The sequence below is a fragment of the Chelonoidis abingdonii genome, chromosome 7 (genome assembly GCF_003597395.2).
Source record: "Chelonoidis abingdonii isolate Lonesome George chromosome 7, CheloAbing_2.0, whole genome shotgun sequence".
In the NCBI taxonomy this organism is placed as follows: Eukaryota; Metazoa; Chordata; order Testudines; family Testudinidae; genus Chelonoidis; species Chelonoidis abingdonii.
The window spans coordinates 3390078-3403684 of record NC_133775.1 but is presented as its reverse complement, the minus strand read 5'-3'; the positions used below and the strand labels follow the sequence as shown (position 1 = coordinate 3403684).

At 62.6% G+C, this 13607-nt stretch overlaps 1 protein-coding gene across 1 annotated transcript in view; it reads left to right on the top strand.

Annotated features, from left to right (window-relative positions):
* Window positions 1-830: 830 nt before the first annotated feature.
* PTCH2 (patched 2) overlaps window positions 831-13607 on the top strand; it is a 55987-nt gene continuing 43210 nt past the window's right edge. The window contains 2 exon segments of the mRNA XM_032804567.2: window positions 831-935; window positions 2062-2254. Of these exon segments, the coding sequence (XP_032660458.2) occupies window positions 831-935; window positions 2062-2254 (298 nt within the window).

Genomic DNA, 13607 nt, shown 5'->3' with positions numbered 1-13607 from the left:
TACTCCAGTGCCAAGCCCAGGGGCTCTCCCCCCCACCGAAATTCTCCCTGTTCCAGTTTAAGGGGTGGGGGGGATGTTTGATTTTCCCCCTTCCCCTCCTTGCAAGGGACAGTTTGCAGCTGGCTCAATGGGGCCATGTCCGCTTGCAATAACAAATAAAAGAGGCAGGCCAGGAGCTGGGGAAGGCTGCAGCATTTGAAAGGCTCTGGAGCAGAATTCCTGTGTTTAGTGAAGTTTTTTCTTCTCCGCTCCCTCCAGCTCTGCCCTCATTGATTTGCGGGAGGGAGGGAGCGAGGGGGCTGCTTGGGTGGTCTCCCCTCGTCTCCACTTTGGTGAGCTGTTGCTTAGCAGCTAATAATAGGAGATATTTGCAAAGTAATTTGCCTCTTCCTTAGCCAATGGGAACCGGAGCGCTTTCCCATCACCCCCCCCACCCACCCCCGTCCCACCATGATCTGGAAGGGAGGCTGCGGCTCGCTCCAAATCTTGGTGGGACAGGCTCCGAGGAGCACGGGGGAGAGTTGACGATCGGCTGCTGCTGCCGGCTCGGAGAGGGTTTTCCCCGCGCGTGTGGGGGGCTGCGTGTGGCTCCACTGTGGGTGTCTCCCCCCCGCACCCCGGAGCTCTTGGAGACGCGGCGGTAGCGCACAGCCCAGCCGGAGGGCGCACGGGGCCCGCTCGCATGGCCCCGGGGCTGGCCACATAATGTTGGAAGGGGCCCCCCGGAGCAGAGCGGAGCCCTCGGGTGCTGCCCGCTGCCCCTTGGATTACCGCCCTCGCCGTTCCGCCGTCCTCGCCCCTCCTCGCTCGACCCCCGCTGGAGCCGGACCATGGCCTCGGAGCCCGGCTTTGGAGAGCGCGCCCAGAGCTCAGCTCCGCCCGGCCGGGGAGCCGGCTGCGCCCAAGCCGCCTCGGCGCTGAAGCGGATCTCCAAGGTGAGGGGGCGGCCAAGCACGTCCCACGGCGCCCCCAGGGACACGGCAACGGGGCGGCCGCGGCCAAGCGGGCGGGGGGGGGCACCTAAAAGCTCCCCCGCCCTGGTCCCGGGCAGCTCGGGGAGGGAGCCGCCTGGAGAGGTGCGCGCGCCCTGGCGGTGCCCCGGCCGGGGGGGCGGGTTCCCGGAGCTCGGTTTCCCGGCCGTTTGGGGGAACACAGGGGTGCGGTCCCCCCTTTCCTTGACGGGCCGGCGCCCCCCTGGGTCCGAGTTTGCTGGAGGGGGGCCGGGGAGGGACGCCAGGCAAACGGGGGAGTTGCGCCAGGCTCCACTTGGGCGAAGTTCGCCCCTCGATCGCATCCCCCTGGGGCCCTCCGGCGCCCCCCCCCCCGGAACGTGTGACACTCTGCGGCCAGTAGATCCCTGACCAGCCTGGCCCTTGCTGCGCGGAGCCGGAGTGGGGAGCCGGGGGGACCTTGCACCCCCATCACTGACCCGAGCCAATGGCCGGGGGAGGAAGGGTCAGGGTGGATGGAGCTGACGGGGGCAGAAAGAAGGGAGGGGAGACAACCCAGCAAATGCGTATGGAGCCTGGGGGCTGCGGAAGGGGGGCGCAGGGAGCCGGCCGGGCAGGGGGGGACGCGGGGACCCTGGGGACTGCCTAAGGGGGGACGCCAGGAGTCGGCTGGGCAGGGGGAGGGGACGCGGGGAGCATGGCGGGTTAAAGGGGGGCGCAGGGAGCCGGCCGGTCGGGGGGTCGCGGGAACCCTGGGGAGTACGGGGGGGCGCAGGGACCCGGCCGGGCAGGGGGGGGGACGGGGGGACCCTCGGGGGCAGTGGGGGGGTCTCCGAGGCTGGGGGCAGCTTGTCTCGCAGGGCAGAGGCACTGGTGTGGGCTGCTGCGCTCAGGGGGCGCCCTGCCCCCCAGGACATCCCCGGGGGGGGAACCAGGCCTCTGGGGCTGCGAGGAAGGGGGATCCCCGGGGTCCCTGCGCTGCGTCGGGCGGACGAGGCGCTGCCCCTTGGCCCAGGCGGGAGGGGGGGGTGATGCGAGCACCTGTCACCCGCCCCGCAGCCGGCCCCATGGAGCGGGGTCGCGCCGGGTAACGCTGCCCCTCTCCCCGCAGGGCGAGGCCGTCGGCCCCAAGGCCCCGCTGTGGCTGCGGGCCCGGTTCCAGGCGCTGCTCTTCGCGCTGGGCTGCCGCATCCAGCGGCACTGCGGGAAGGTGCTGCTCGCCGGGCTGCTGCTCTTCGGCGCGCTGGCCCTGGGGCTCCGGGCCGCCGCCATCGAGACCGACCTGGAGCAGCTGTGGGTGGAAGGTGAGCGCCGGGCTGGGGTGGGGGGCCGCTGTGGGGCGGGCTGGGCTGTCTAGGCGCAGTGGGGCTGGAGGGCGCCGTGGGGGCTGGGCTGTCTGGGCGCAGTGGGACGGGAGGGCGCAGTAGGGTGGGAGGGCACTGTGGGGGCAGGGCTGTCTGTGCGCAGTGGGGCTGGACTGTCTGGGCACGTGGGCTGGGAGGGCACTGTGGGGACTGGGCTGTCTGGGCACTTGAGGGCTGGGCTGTCTGGGCACAGTGGGGCAGGAGGGCGCAGTAGGGTGGGAGGGCACTGTGGGGGCAGCGCTGTCTGGGCACAGTGGGGCAGGAGGGCAATGTGGGGGCAGGGCTGTCTGGGTGCAGTGGAGCAGGAGGGCGCCATGGGGGCTGGGCTGCCTGGGCGCAGTGGGGCGGGAAGGCACTGTGGGGGTGGGCTCCCTGGGTGCAGTGGGGCAGGAAGGCGCAGTGGGGCGGAAGGGCGCCGTGGGGGCTGGGCTGCCTGGGCGCAGTGGGACGGGAGGGCGCAGTGGGGCGGGAGGACACCGTGGGGGCAGGGCTGCCTGGGCGCAGTGGGGCGGGAGGGCGCTGTGGAGGCTGGGCTGTCTGGGCGCAGTGGGGCGGGAGGGTGCTGTGGAGGCTGGGCTGTCTGGGCGCAGTGGGGCGGGAAGGGTCCGTGGGCTGGGCTGTCTGGGCGCAGTGGGGCGGGAGGGCGCTGTGGAGGCTGGGCTGTCTGGGCGCAGTGGGGCGGGAGGGTGCTGTGGAGGCTGGGCTGTCTGGGCGCAGTGGGGCGGGAAGGGTCCGTGGGCTGGGCTGTCTGGGCGCAGTGGGGCGGGAGGGCGCTGTGGAGGCTGGGCTGTCTGGGCGCAGTGGGGCGGGAAGGGTCCGTGGGCTGGGCTGTCTGGGCGCAGTGGGGCGGGAGGGCGCTGTGGAGGCTGGGCTGTCTGGGCGCAGTGGGACGGGAAGGGTCCATGGGCTGGGCTGTCTGGGCGCAGTGGGGCGAGAAGGCGCCGTGGGGGCTGGGCTGCCTGGGCGCAGTGGGGCGGGAGGGTGTCGTGGGGGCAGGGCTGTCTGGGCGCATTGGGGTGGGAGGGCGCCGTGGGGGCAGGGCTGTCTGGGCGCAGTGGGGCGGGAGGGCACCGTGGAGGCTGGGCTGTCTGGGCGCAGTGGGGCGGGAAGGGTGCGTGGGCTGGGCTGCCTGGGCGCAGTGGGGCGGGAAGGCACCGTGGGGGCTGGGCTGTCTGGGCGCAGTGGGGCGGGAGGGTGCTGTGGGGCTGTCTACGTGCCGTGGGGGGGATCTCCGTGCCCCTCTGGGGGAAGGAGGAAATGGTGGCTGTTGTAGGCAGGAAATGAATGAGCCTGGGCTGCTGAGCCGGAATCCAGCTGGGTTCGGCTCTGAGCCGCTCTGGGAGCGTTACTGAGGGGATCCTACCTGCGCCCTTCCTAGGTGTGGGTGGGCACTTGGCACATATGCACATTCACATACATGTTTGTATGATCCATGCTCTGCTCCGCTTCGGTCTCATCTTTGACACCTCGGCTGTGCCATACAAGAAATGCATAAAGGGAGAGCCCCACGCTGCACATGCATGAACATGTGAACCTGTGCAAACATATATGTCCGGACATGATCGTACACACGTCTTCCAGTGTAAACACTCGTAGAGCAATGCGTGGGCCCTTATGGAAGTGTTTCCTGCCTTGAATCCTCTGACACTCCCAGAGCAGCTCCTGGCGCTCGGGTGACAGCTGGGCCGGTGGGAGAGGAGACTGATGAAGTAGTGCATTCCCCAAGATTTCGGTAGCTCTGGGCCACCCGTGGGAGTGCTTTCCCGGGGCGGAGGGAGGTGCATGGGCGTACACGCCATGGCGGATGCGTGGGGTTCTGTGTGGGAGCTGGATCACTGTCAATGCACGTCCATGTCTCCGTGGAGGCGCGTGTAATTAAATTCTCCCTCCGCGAATGAGACGCCACCAGGCCCCTGCTCCGATATTGCATTATTGATAGGAAAATCCAGAAGGTGCTGCCGGAGGAGATAATGAAACCTCTGACAGTGCTGTCAGTTACGGGCTGGCTGGGGCACGTGCGGGAGAAGGAGACGGGAAGCAAGTGAGAACACAAACAGCCGAAAGCAAGGGGCAGACGAGAGCAAGGCCTCATTTCCTAGTGGAAACATTTGATAAAAATGATTCCTTTGTTATTAATAAGTTCAGCCTGCAATTCTGCGCTCTCCCCGTGGCTGCCAGGCGTTCCGAGTTTTCCTTCTCCTGCTCCGGGAGGACTTTTCCGTTCTCAGGGTCGCTGGCCTCTCTGCCTCTGGGACACCCTCGCAGGCTCTTCTTGCAGCCCTTCTCCGAGGCCAGATCAGGTTGGACTTTCACACCCTCCGGCTGTGTCAGCCATCTTTGAGCTACAACGCTCCTTCCTCCCCGCCCCCCAGCTCCATGTGTGGTCCTCAACTACTCTTGGATTTTGTTCAACAATAGAAGCAGCTTTACTGGCCCAGCCCTTTAAAAGAGCCCCCCTCCCTCCCTACCGTGAATGCCAGTGAAGTTTACACACCTGTTTCACACAGAGAAGAGGGGTGTCTGAGCGGCTGTTAAGAAAAGGAGGCAAGGTCTTATCTCCCTCCCTCCCCTCCTCTGCATTACACAGATTTGTAATGCAAAAAAAAAAAGATTCATCCAACTGCAGCTGTTCAGCATTTGAAGACGGGAAATACACCACACCACACCACACCCCGGCCTTTATCTGCATGCAAAGCGAGGCTGTACCATGTGGGATTTTGGTCGCTTGGGTTCGGAGCTTTCCAGGCTGGTGTCTGTTGAACAGGGCGAGGAACCAGGATCTCAGATGTGCTCCTGGGGGAGATGAGAGCCGGGGTCTGAGTCTCAAAGGGGAGTGGGGGATAGGAACAGTGCAGCATGGGGGGGCAGAGATGTGTGGGGAGAGGTGCTTTGAATCAAGGTGTGCTGACACAGCTCGCTATCCTGCTGGAAGCTCATGCTGCTCCGTGTGAGAGCTCAAAGCGCGGGGGGCGTTTCAGGTGACACAGAAGCCCAGGATTGTGGTTGTTCTGAGATTCTCTGTATGCCATAGGATGTGCCAGGGGCTGGCCTGGGTGCCATGCTGTCTGGCTCAGGACTGCTCTGTGCTAGCTCGTGTTCACCCAAGAGGCCGCTTTATGCTGACTGGATGTTGTTTGGCCCTCTGAGCAATGGCGGTGGCTTTTCGAGTGCTTCGGGCATGCAATGGGCTGTGTGGGTTAGAGGAACGGTCGTGGGTTCAGGAGGCAGAGTCCAATTCTGACTCACATGCTGGGCTTCGGGCACTTCCAGTAGCCGCTCTGTGCCTCAGTTTCCTCATCTGTGAAATGCAGATGATAACCTTTACCTGCTTGGTAGCGCGCTGCAAGGTGGCGTCGGGTGACATCTGCCCAGTGCTTTGAATGGGCAGAGGGTAGTGCCAAGCGCTGCCGATAAGAGAGATCTGGCCATGTGAACCTTCTGGCTGTGAGTTGATCACCCGGCTGAGGCTAGCATGTGCAGTCAGATCTGTGCTTCTGAGACTGAACTCCTCTGAGCAATGGCTTGGTGTGATAGTCTGGCCAGTGCTGAGCGTGCTGGTGCTCAGCGATGGGTAGATGGGTGTGGGGAGCTCTGTGCAAAGAGGGGCCCAGTGTAGTGCCCTGCCCGTGAGCTGTGCAGGGTGTAAGTGCTGTTGGAGAATCCGGAGCAGACCGAGTGGCTGCAGTGTCCCCTGGCACAGTGCTGGGCCGCGTATCGGGACCCGATGGAAGGTTCTGGTGGCTGAGGTCCTGGTGGGCCCCTTGGTGTTGCTGGTTGGGGTGTTTGCATGGCCACCGCAGGCACTTGGGCATCGATCTGGCTCTGTTGTGGTTCAGTAGGATCAAAGTGGCTTGCCCAGTGACGTCGTCCATCAGAAACTCCCTGCCATCCCACTGACTTCACCGGGGGTGGGATCAGACCCTGGGTGCAGACGAAGGCCACAGTAGCTTTTCCAGTGCTAATGTGGGGTGTGGGTCAGACTCTTGCTAGCCCCCATGGCCTTCATGTAGCCTACCCTGATTCTCTCTGCCTCTCACCCTGTAAGCAGCCCCTTGGCCGTCTGTGCCTAGCTCGCCTGCGGCAGTGGCTAGAGGATTGGGCCCTTGGCTAGTGGGTTTGGGAGTCTGGAATTCACATCCTACCAAAAACCACCAGTGCAGGGAAATCTGCTCTGCAGGGTTTCTGGCTTCAGCTCCCTTCCTGCTACCTGGGAGCCAGGCAGGGGCATGCAGGAGGGAGACCCAGGAGACAGGAAGTTCCAGGAGAGGTATTTGCCGGACTCTACTGCTGTCCTTCTCTAGGGGTCGTGGGTGGGCCCCCCGAGGAGGAGGCCAGGACGAGATGCTGTGCCCAGGTCAGGAGCTGTTGCAGAGAAGGGGTGGCTGGGCTCAGGACATAAATGGTGTGACTATGTCTGTGCTTAACAGCTGCTCCCGGGATCCCTTTGCCATCACACCTCCAAGCAGCCAAGCTCTGTGCGCTGGTCAGTACCCAGGCAGCTCACTCTGCCCACGGGCATTGGTGCCTGCCGCTCCCTTAGGGTGTCACGTTCCAATGGCTTTCACTCCTGGTTCCCAGCGGAGCAATGGCACAGTCCTTGCCACAGGGGCTTGGGCCACGTCTAGCTCTTCCGTCAGCTGGCCCTACTCCTGTGCCCTGGGGATTCCCATCAGTCTGCTGAGCCAGGGCTGACCCCTTCATCAAGTGGGCATGGGGGCTAGATCTTGTGGCAGTGGCTTGGCCCTGGTCTGCCTCTCGGGATACATGGGAGGAGGGGGGCCGGGGTCGGTGACAGAGAGGGGTCCTTTGGTCCTGGGAAGGGCTGGGTTTGATTTTCTGGTACGAGGCAGCTCAGGGCAGCTGCTGCTTGTATCTCTGTGGGGCAAATGATAAATCAGCTGCAAAGGAATGGCCAGAGCAGATCAACCCTGGTCTGAGACGGGGGTGGAGCTGGGTCAGCTGAAGTCCCTGATTGCTTTTGTCACTGGGTCACACGGGTAGAGCAGCAGGTTCTCCACGGATCCGGGTCACTGGTGACGGAGGGTTTGGGATCGGATGTTGGCCAGGGCGTGGGGGTGCCAAGGGTCCCTCTCCAAACCAGCCGCCAGCGTGGCGGGCACTGAGCAGACCTAGAGCAGTTTTGTTAGAGAGACTGAGGACAGAATGGGCCAGGGAGGCTCAAGTCCCCTCTCCCCACTGCAGGGCCGTGTCCTGCAGGCCGAGGACGCTATATGGGAAGCTTACACTGGCCTGTGGAGAAGCCAAGGGCTCGCGGGTCCTGTCGGGTGGGTACCTTGCACCAGCGCTTGGCTCCCTGACAATGCAGTTAGCTACCCGCTGCCCTGCATGCAGAAGAGCATTGCCCAGAGCATGCCTATGGGGGGAGAGGGTGCCCCCGGAGTCACGGAAGACAGCAGCAGCTGATCAAGCCCCCAGCCTGGGAAGGGTCTCCAAGCCCCAGGACATGTTGCCAGCTGCCATGCCCTTGGGCTTCTCCAGAAGGTGATGGCAGGGATGGGCCCATGGGTCTGACTCTGCTGTTACTTGGGGGGAGGGAAGCAGGCAGGCCCCAGCATGCAGCACAGACCCTGCCACACACGCTGCTGCTGTGTGGAGCCTGCCCCAGGATGGGACTGGTGCAGGAAAGAGCTGTGAGCATGATCAGGGAGCTGAGGGCCTGGCTGCTGAGAGGAGCTTGGGGGAGCCGAGGGGGGACTTGATCTTTGCTCTCTTGCAATACACTTGGGGTAAATGCCACCTAGGGAGGGTGACGAGCTCGTTAACGTGAAGGGTGGTGCTGGCACAGGAACAAATGGGTACGAACTGGCCAGGGTCCAATTCAGGCTGGAAATTAGAAGAAAGTTTCTCCCTGTCGGAGGGCCCAGGTTCTGAAACAACCTCCTGACAGGAGTTGTGGGGGGCAAACAATGTAATGAGTCCGAAGAGAGGGCAGGATACATATGAGCATGACTCTCTGGTGGGACTGCTTGTGATGGTGGGGTGCGGCCAGGCTCAGTAGCCCTGGGGCTTGTGTTCCCAACACTCATGCTTCAGGGCTTGACTCCCACTGGCAGGGGCCAGGAAGGGATTTCCCCTCCCCCAATGCATTCTAGGATTTTTTGTCTCCTTCCTCAGAGATGTCCCCAGCTGGAGATCAGACATGGGGCTGGGTGGGCCAGGGCTGTAAGGTGGCAACGAGCACTCTCTTCTACAGGTTCATGCCATATGTAAGGTCAGGAAGAAATTTCCCCCTGATCAGATTGGCAGGGACGTTGTGATTTTTTTGGCCTTCCTCTGCAGCGTGTGGGTGCGGGTCACTTGCCAGTGTTATCTGGGTATCTCTCTACCATCGGACTTTAAAGGGCACCCGCGATCGGACAAGCAGCCTCCTCTCACTGCAGTCACTTCCTCACGGGGGCAGGCCGACATCAGGCTGGCCTGTGAGGGGCCCGCTCCATTCCCATGTTGGAGCCTGTCGTGAAAGTTCGCCTCCTGTGCTAGGCCAGCGGGATCAGGGCCATTGTGGAGGGAGGGAACATGGCAGGGTTTCAGCTGCCGCTGGAGGCAGGAGGGGTGGCACGTGGAAAGATGGAAACCAGCCCGGGCCATACAGGCCGTGCCCATGCTGGAGAAGGGATTATTGACCGGCCTGATCCACGGGGGGGGTGGCGGGGGGGAGAAGTGGGAAAAGATATGACTGCGCCCGTAAGTTGGGATTGCCTGTGGAAATGTTCAATTAGGTGCCTCTAAAGCGATTAGCTTCTTGGAGGCTTTGAACCCCCTGGCTGAGTGTTGAATTACCTCTGGCCACCTGACAGCTGTTCCTGGCTGTCTGAGTGTGTTTGCTGAGCTGGGGGTGATTTATGGGGCCAAGAGCTGGGTCAAGGGAAGGCTGGGTTAGCCTCTCACTGGAGCAGCCCAGTGCCCTGTGCAGCAGCTTCTCAGCCACCTGGTGTGTGGAATCGCCCCCTCTCCCTGTCCCCGGCAGAAGGACTGTGGAAAGTGAGGGGTTCACTGCCCCTAAGCTCCAGTATGTGGGACCGGGGGGCAGAGAGGGGCGATTCTGAGCCTGGCCTCTGCGAATCAGCCTGGGGAGGGTGGGGTGGGACTTAGGGAAAGGGAGAGAAGAGGAGGTCCCGGGAGGGCAGAGGGAAGTTGGGTAGCAGATGCTGGAGGGAAGCTGTCTGGCAGGTGCTAGTCAGCCTCCGTCACGGAGATCCCACCTGCAGGTCCCCCCACAGCTCCCGAGCTCCTGGGCAGCAGCGCCCCCTGGAGGCCCTTGTGCATGCTGGACCCCTCACTCCTGAGACTGGTACCAGGTGCCCCGCTGTTGGACCCTGAGTGCCAGGCCTGGCCCTGGCTGGGGTTGGACCAGGATGCACTGGTGGCCTGTCGGCCAGCCTGGTGTGGCAGGCGTCGCTGGCCTCTCTGTAGCTGCCTGGCTTCGTTTTGGACAGAGCCAGCGTGGCTTAGGGGGCTGTCGGCTCGGGGAGGCGTTGGCACTGTCCTGGCATGCAGTGGGCTGCCAGGAGGGGGACGAACCCCTGGGCACATGCAGCTCACTGAGGGGGAGCTGGGTGATGGGTCCCTAGTCCAGGGGATCTGGCTGGAGATGACCTGCCATCTCCACACAGGGCCCCTTGAAAGAGGGGAAAAAAAAAAGGGAGGGACGAAGCCACCTGTCAAAGGGTCAGTGTGGGGGGCTGGGGAGGTGTTCTGGGGACCTGCGCACATTCCGGGAGCTGCGTCCTGGCCTCTGCTCCCAGCTGGGCCCGGGGTCGAGGAAATCCAGCAGGAGAAGAGCGGCAGTGTCTGCAGAGCGGAGACTGGGGGTGGGCACTGGCAGTGCTGGGTGGTCTCCTGGGTAATGGCAGGCTCCAGAGAGGCACTGGGGGTGCTAACGGCTGAGCGAGGAGCCGGCCTGCGGGAGGACGGGTGTAGGCGCTGCGAGGAATCAGCCAGCCTGCTGGAATCCAGGCCCACCGGAGTCAGTATGTGCATGGGGGGGAGGGGAGTGTCTGTGGATGCTACGATGCACTAGCCTGGGGAGGGGAGTAGCGTTTTGGGTGGGGGGATATAGTCCATCAGGGCTGTCACTGGATGGTGTGGGCAGTGGAGGTCACAGGCAACCAGCCTGGGCAGTCACATTGGATCCCCTGGTAGCCACTTCCTAGCTGTGGTCGGAGGAGTCAGGAGCTCTGGGTGAGGGCAGCAGAGTGAGTGGGGAGACCGTGCACAGGCCCTGTTTTCCGGGGGGAAGCTGGGAGCCCGACCTGGGGCGCTGTGCTGCTGTGGGAGTCACTCTGTCGGGAAATGCTGAGCAGCCACCCCGTGAACCTCTAGCCCGCGGGAGATGGCTCAAGTTGGGTGCCCTCCAAAATCCCACGGCTATTGAGAGCTGGCGATGGGACATGAGACTCACTGGAGGCTGCACCTGGTACAGTTCAGCTGCCTGAGAGTGTCTCCTCCCCCTGCTATGTGCTGCCCCACGGAGAGGGGACTGGCAGGTGCGCCCACCTCTGGCTGGCATCCCAAGATCATTTTTCCTCCAGACTTTTTTGTGGCTGCCACTTTGCTGCTGCCCCTGTCCAGAGCATTGTCCTGGTTCCTTAGCATCACGTGTCGTCGTTCAGCTGACTCTGCCGCCTTCCCCCAACCCTGCTTTTTTGGGGGGGAGGGGGCGACCCGTATGCTAGCCCAGGCTCTCGGGGACAGACCTCGCTCTCTGCACCAGCAGAAGAGGGAACCAGGTTTGTATTCAGCCAGCGAGCAGAAGATCCTTACCTTGCCCCCCCAGCTCACTCGTGGCCTGCTCCATTAGCTTAAAAATCTGCTTTGTTTGCTCCCTCCGCTGTGACATTTGCTCTGAAGCATCTTCTCCCTGCAGCGGGGGCTGGCTGTGAAAGGCGCTTTCTTGTCTGAAGCCAGCTCAGAGTCGGAGCCTGGCTCAATCTGCCAAAGCTGCGTGGGGGCAGAAATCTTTGAGGTTTTTATGGTCGGGGGGAAGTATCTTCCTGGCTTTCTTCTCAGGGCCCCCTCCCACCCCCGAGTGACCGATTGATCACTTGTGATGGATGGAAAAATTGCTGTTTTTTTAATTTTTTTTAAAGACCCGGCAAGAATTTTGTGGACAGCAGTGTTTGGTTTTAGTGTTTGGTGTTTTCTATTTGGGGCGAGGGGGGGGGCAGGGAGAGGGGCCAAGAAGAGTTTTATTCTCTGCTTCCTCCTCAGGCCTGGAAAAGTGGTCTGAGTTCAAAACCTTCATTTCATGCCTGAATGAAGGCAGCAAAGTGGAAAAATTCCCCCATTCAGAGGGGGATGAATGTATGTTTCAGCCCCACATTAAGGCACATTAGCAGGCAGTGGAGTGCCTAATGCAGCCATTTTTCACAGCGCCAGACAGAGGAGATGATTAGCATAATTAGTCCAGGCAGCCCTATACATATGGAAATAGCCAGGGCCTAAATTCCAACACCAGTGGAAATTTATGTCAGTGCTGACAGGAGTCTTAGCAGTGAATGGTTCCCAACCGACTCTCTCCCCCTCCCCATATTTTGGGGGGTCACGCAGCCCCTCATCCCCGGCTGCAGCTCTGGGAGCTCCTTCAGGAGAGGCCTCTTCCCTCCCCCACCAAGCCAGCCCTTGGGCTTTCTAGTGATAAAGACGTTTGTTTGGTGCCGAGAGGCACAGGCCTGGCTGGGTCCCCGGCTCCTCCGCTGGCTTGGGAAGCTGGTCACCCTTTGCCTTGTCTGGTTGGAAAAGCGGCAGGAGAACCTGCTTTTGGGGGGCTGGGTTGTTAAAGAAGGGTCTGTAGGGGGCACAGTCCATGGCATTCATCCCCCAGCCCGGGATCTTCTCTGCCTACCAAGAGGACGCCCAGCTGCTGCCCCCGCCAGCAGTGCAGGGAGACTCCCGACGGGCTGTCTGAGGGGGAGGCACTGGAGGGGGACAGCAAGCCACCCACCCCTCCAGTGCCCACCCTGGACACCCAGCTGGCTGTATTCCCTGCCCCCCGGACACGGGCTGCGGAGCAGAGTAGGGCCCCCGCGGCCGTGTTGTGACAGGCGAAGCTGGCGGCCGCGGGCGGGCCAGGTGAAAATGGCTCTTTTAGTCTGCCCTCAGCGCGACTTCCTCCGGAGCAGCACGGCTCCTTTCACCCGCTCCCTAATCCCGCTAATCCATCCCACAACACTTTGAAGGTGGCCCCCGGCCTGCGTGCACTGCAGCCCTCGGGGCCGCGGCTAGCGAGCTGAGTCAGTGCGTGCGCGTGTGTGTGTGTGAGCGCTGGGGCGGGGGAGGCCATGTCTCTCGTTTGCCCCCCCGCCCATGCTTTCATAGCTGTGCCCCCAAAGGGAATCGAGGCACCTGTCCCGGGGCAGGGAAGGGCTGGGCTGCCAGCTCCCAGCGGAGTGCAATGGGGGAACTCCTCTCTGGAGCCTGAGCCGAGCATGTTGTTGGAAAGGCCCTGTGGACTAACTGGGCTTGGGCAGGCCCTTGGCTGGCCCCTGCTGGGACTGGACGGACGGCAGGAGAGGAGCAGGGAGCCTGGTGACATCCTAGGCAGCGAAGGACCCGTCTTCACGTGCCCTGAAGTCAAGCCTGGCTCGGCTCATAGCAGCGGAGAACCCAGCAGCCACGTGGGCTAGCAAAGGCCTGGTGCAGTCAGGTGGTTGCCCCAGCCCCGGATTGCCCTCCCTTCTTGTGTTTGGCCAGCGCTTGGCTGCTGCGGCTCCATCGCTGCCGTGGGGCTGCTCCTGGCTGCAGGAGTGGGGCCTGTTATGCTGGGCACTCCCTGGGGTTGGCAGTGCCATGCCATAGGCCCCGGCAGGAGCAGGGTTGCGTGCACTCAGGAGGAGATTGTCGTATTTAACTCGGCCGGGCTGTTAAACCTTGTGCTTGGCACTGCGTGGCCTCCTGCGCACCGATGGCTGTGGGAAATACCCCAGAGACTGGGGGCATGCACACAAGAGGGCCACTTCTGAGTGGAGCCCTTACCAGGTATATTACGGTAGCACCTGCCGGCCCCAGCTGAGCTCAGGGCCCTGTTGTGTTAGGTGCTGTCTGGACACACAATGAGACAGCCCCTGCCAGCAAGGAGCTCCCAGGCTACACAGACAAAGGCAGGATTATTAGCCCCATTGCATGGATGGTAAACTGAGGAACAGTGTGCATGCTCACACATCCTGGGATTTACCCAACAGTGCAGAGTGGGGATTTGAACTCCGGTTGCTGGAGCCCCAGCCCAGTGTATCTTCCCGCACCCCCACCTTTTCTTGGGGGATCATGATGTCAC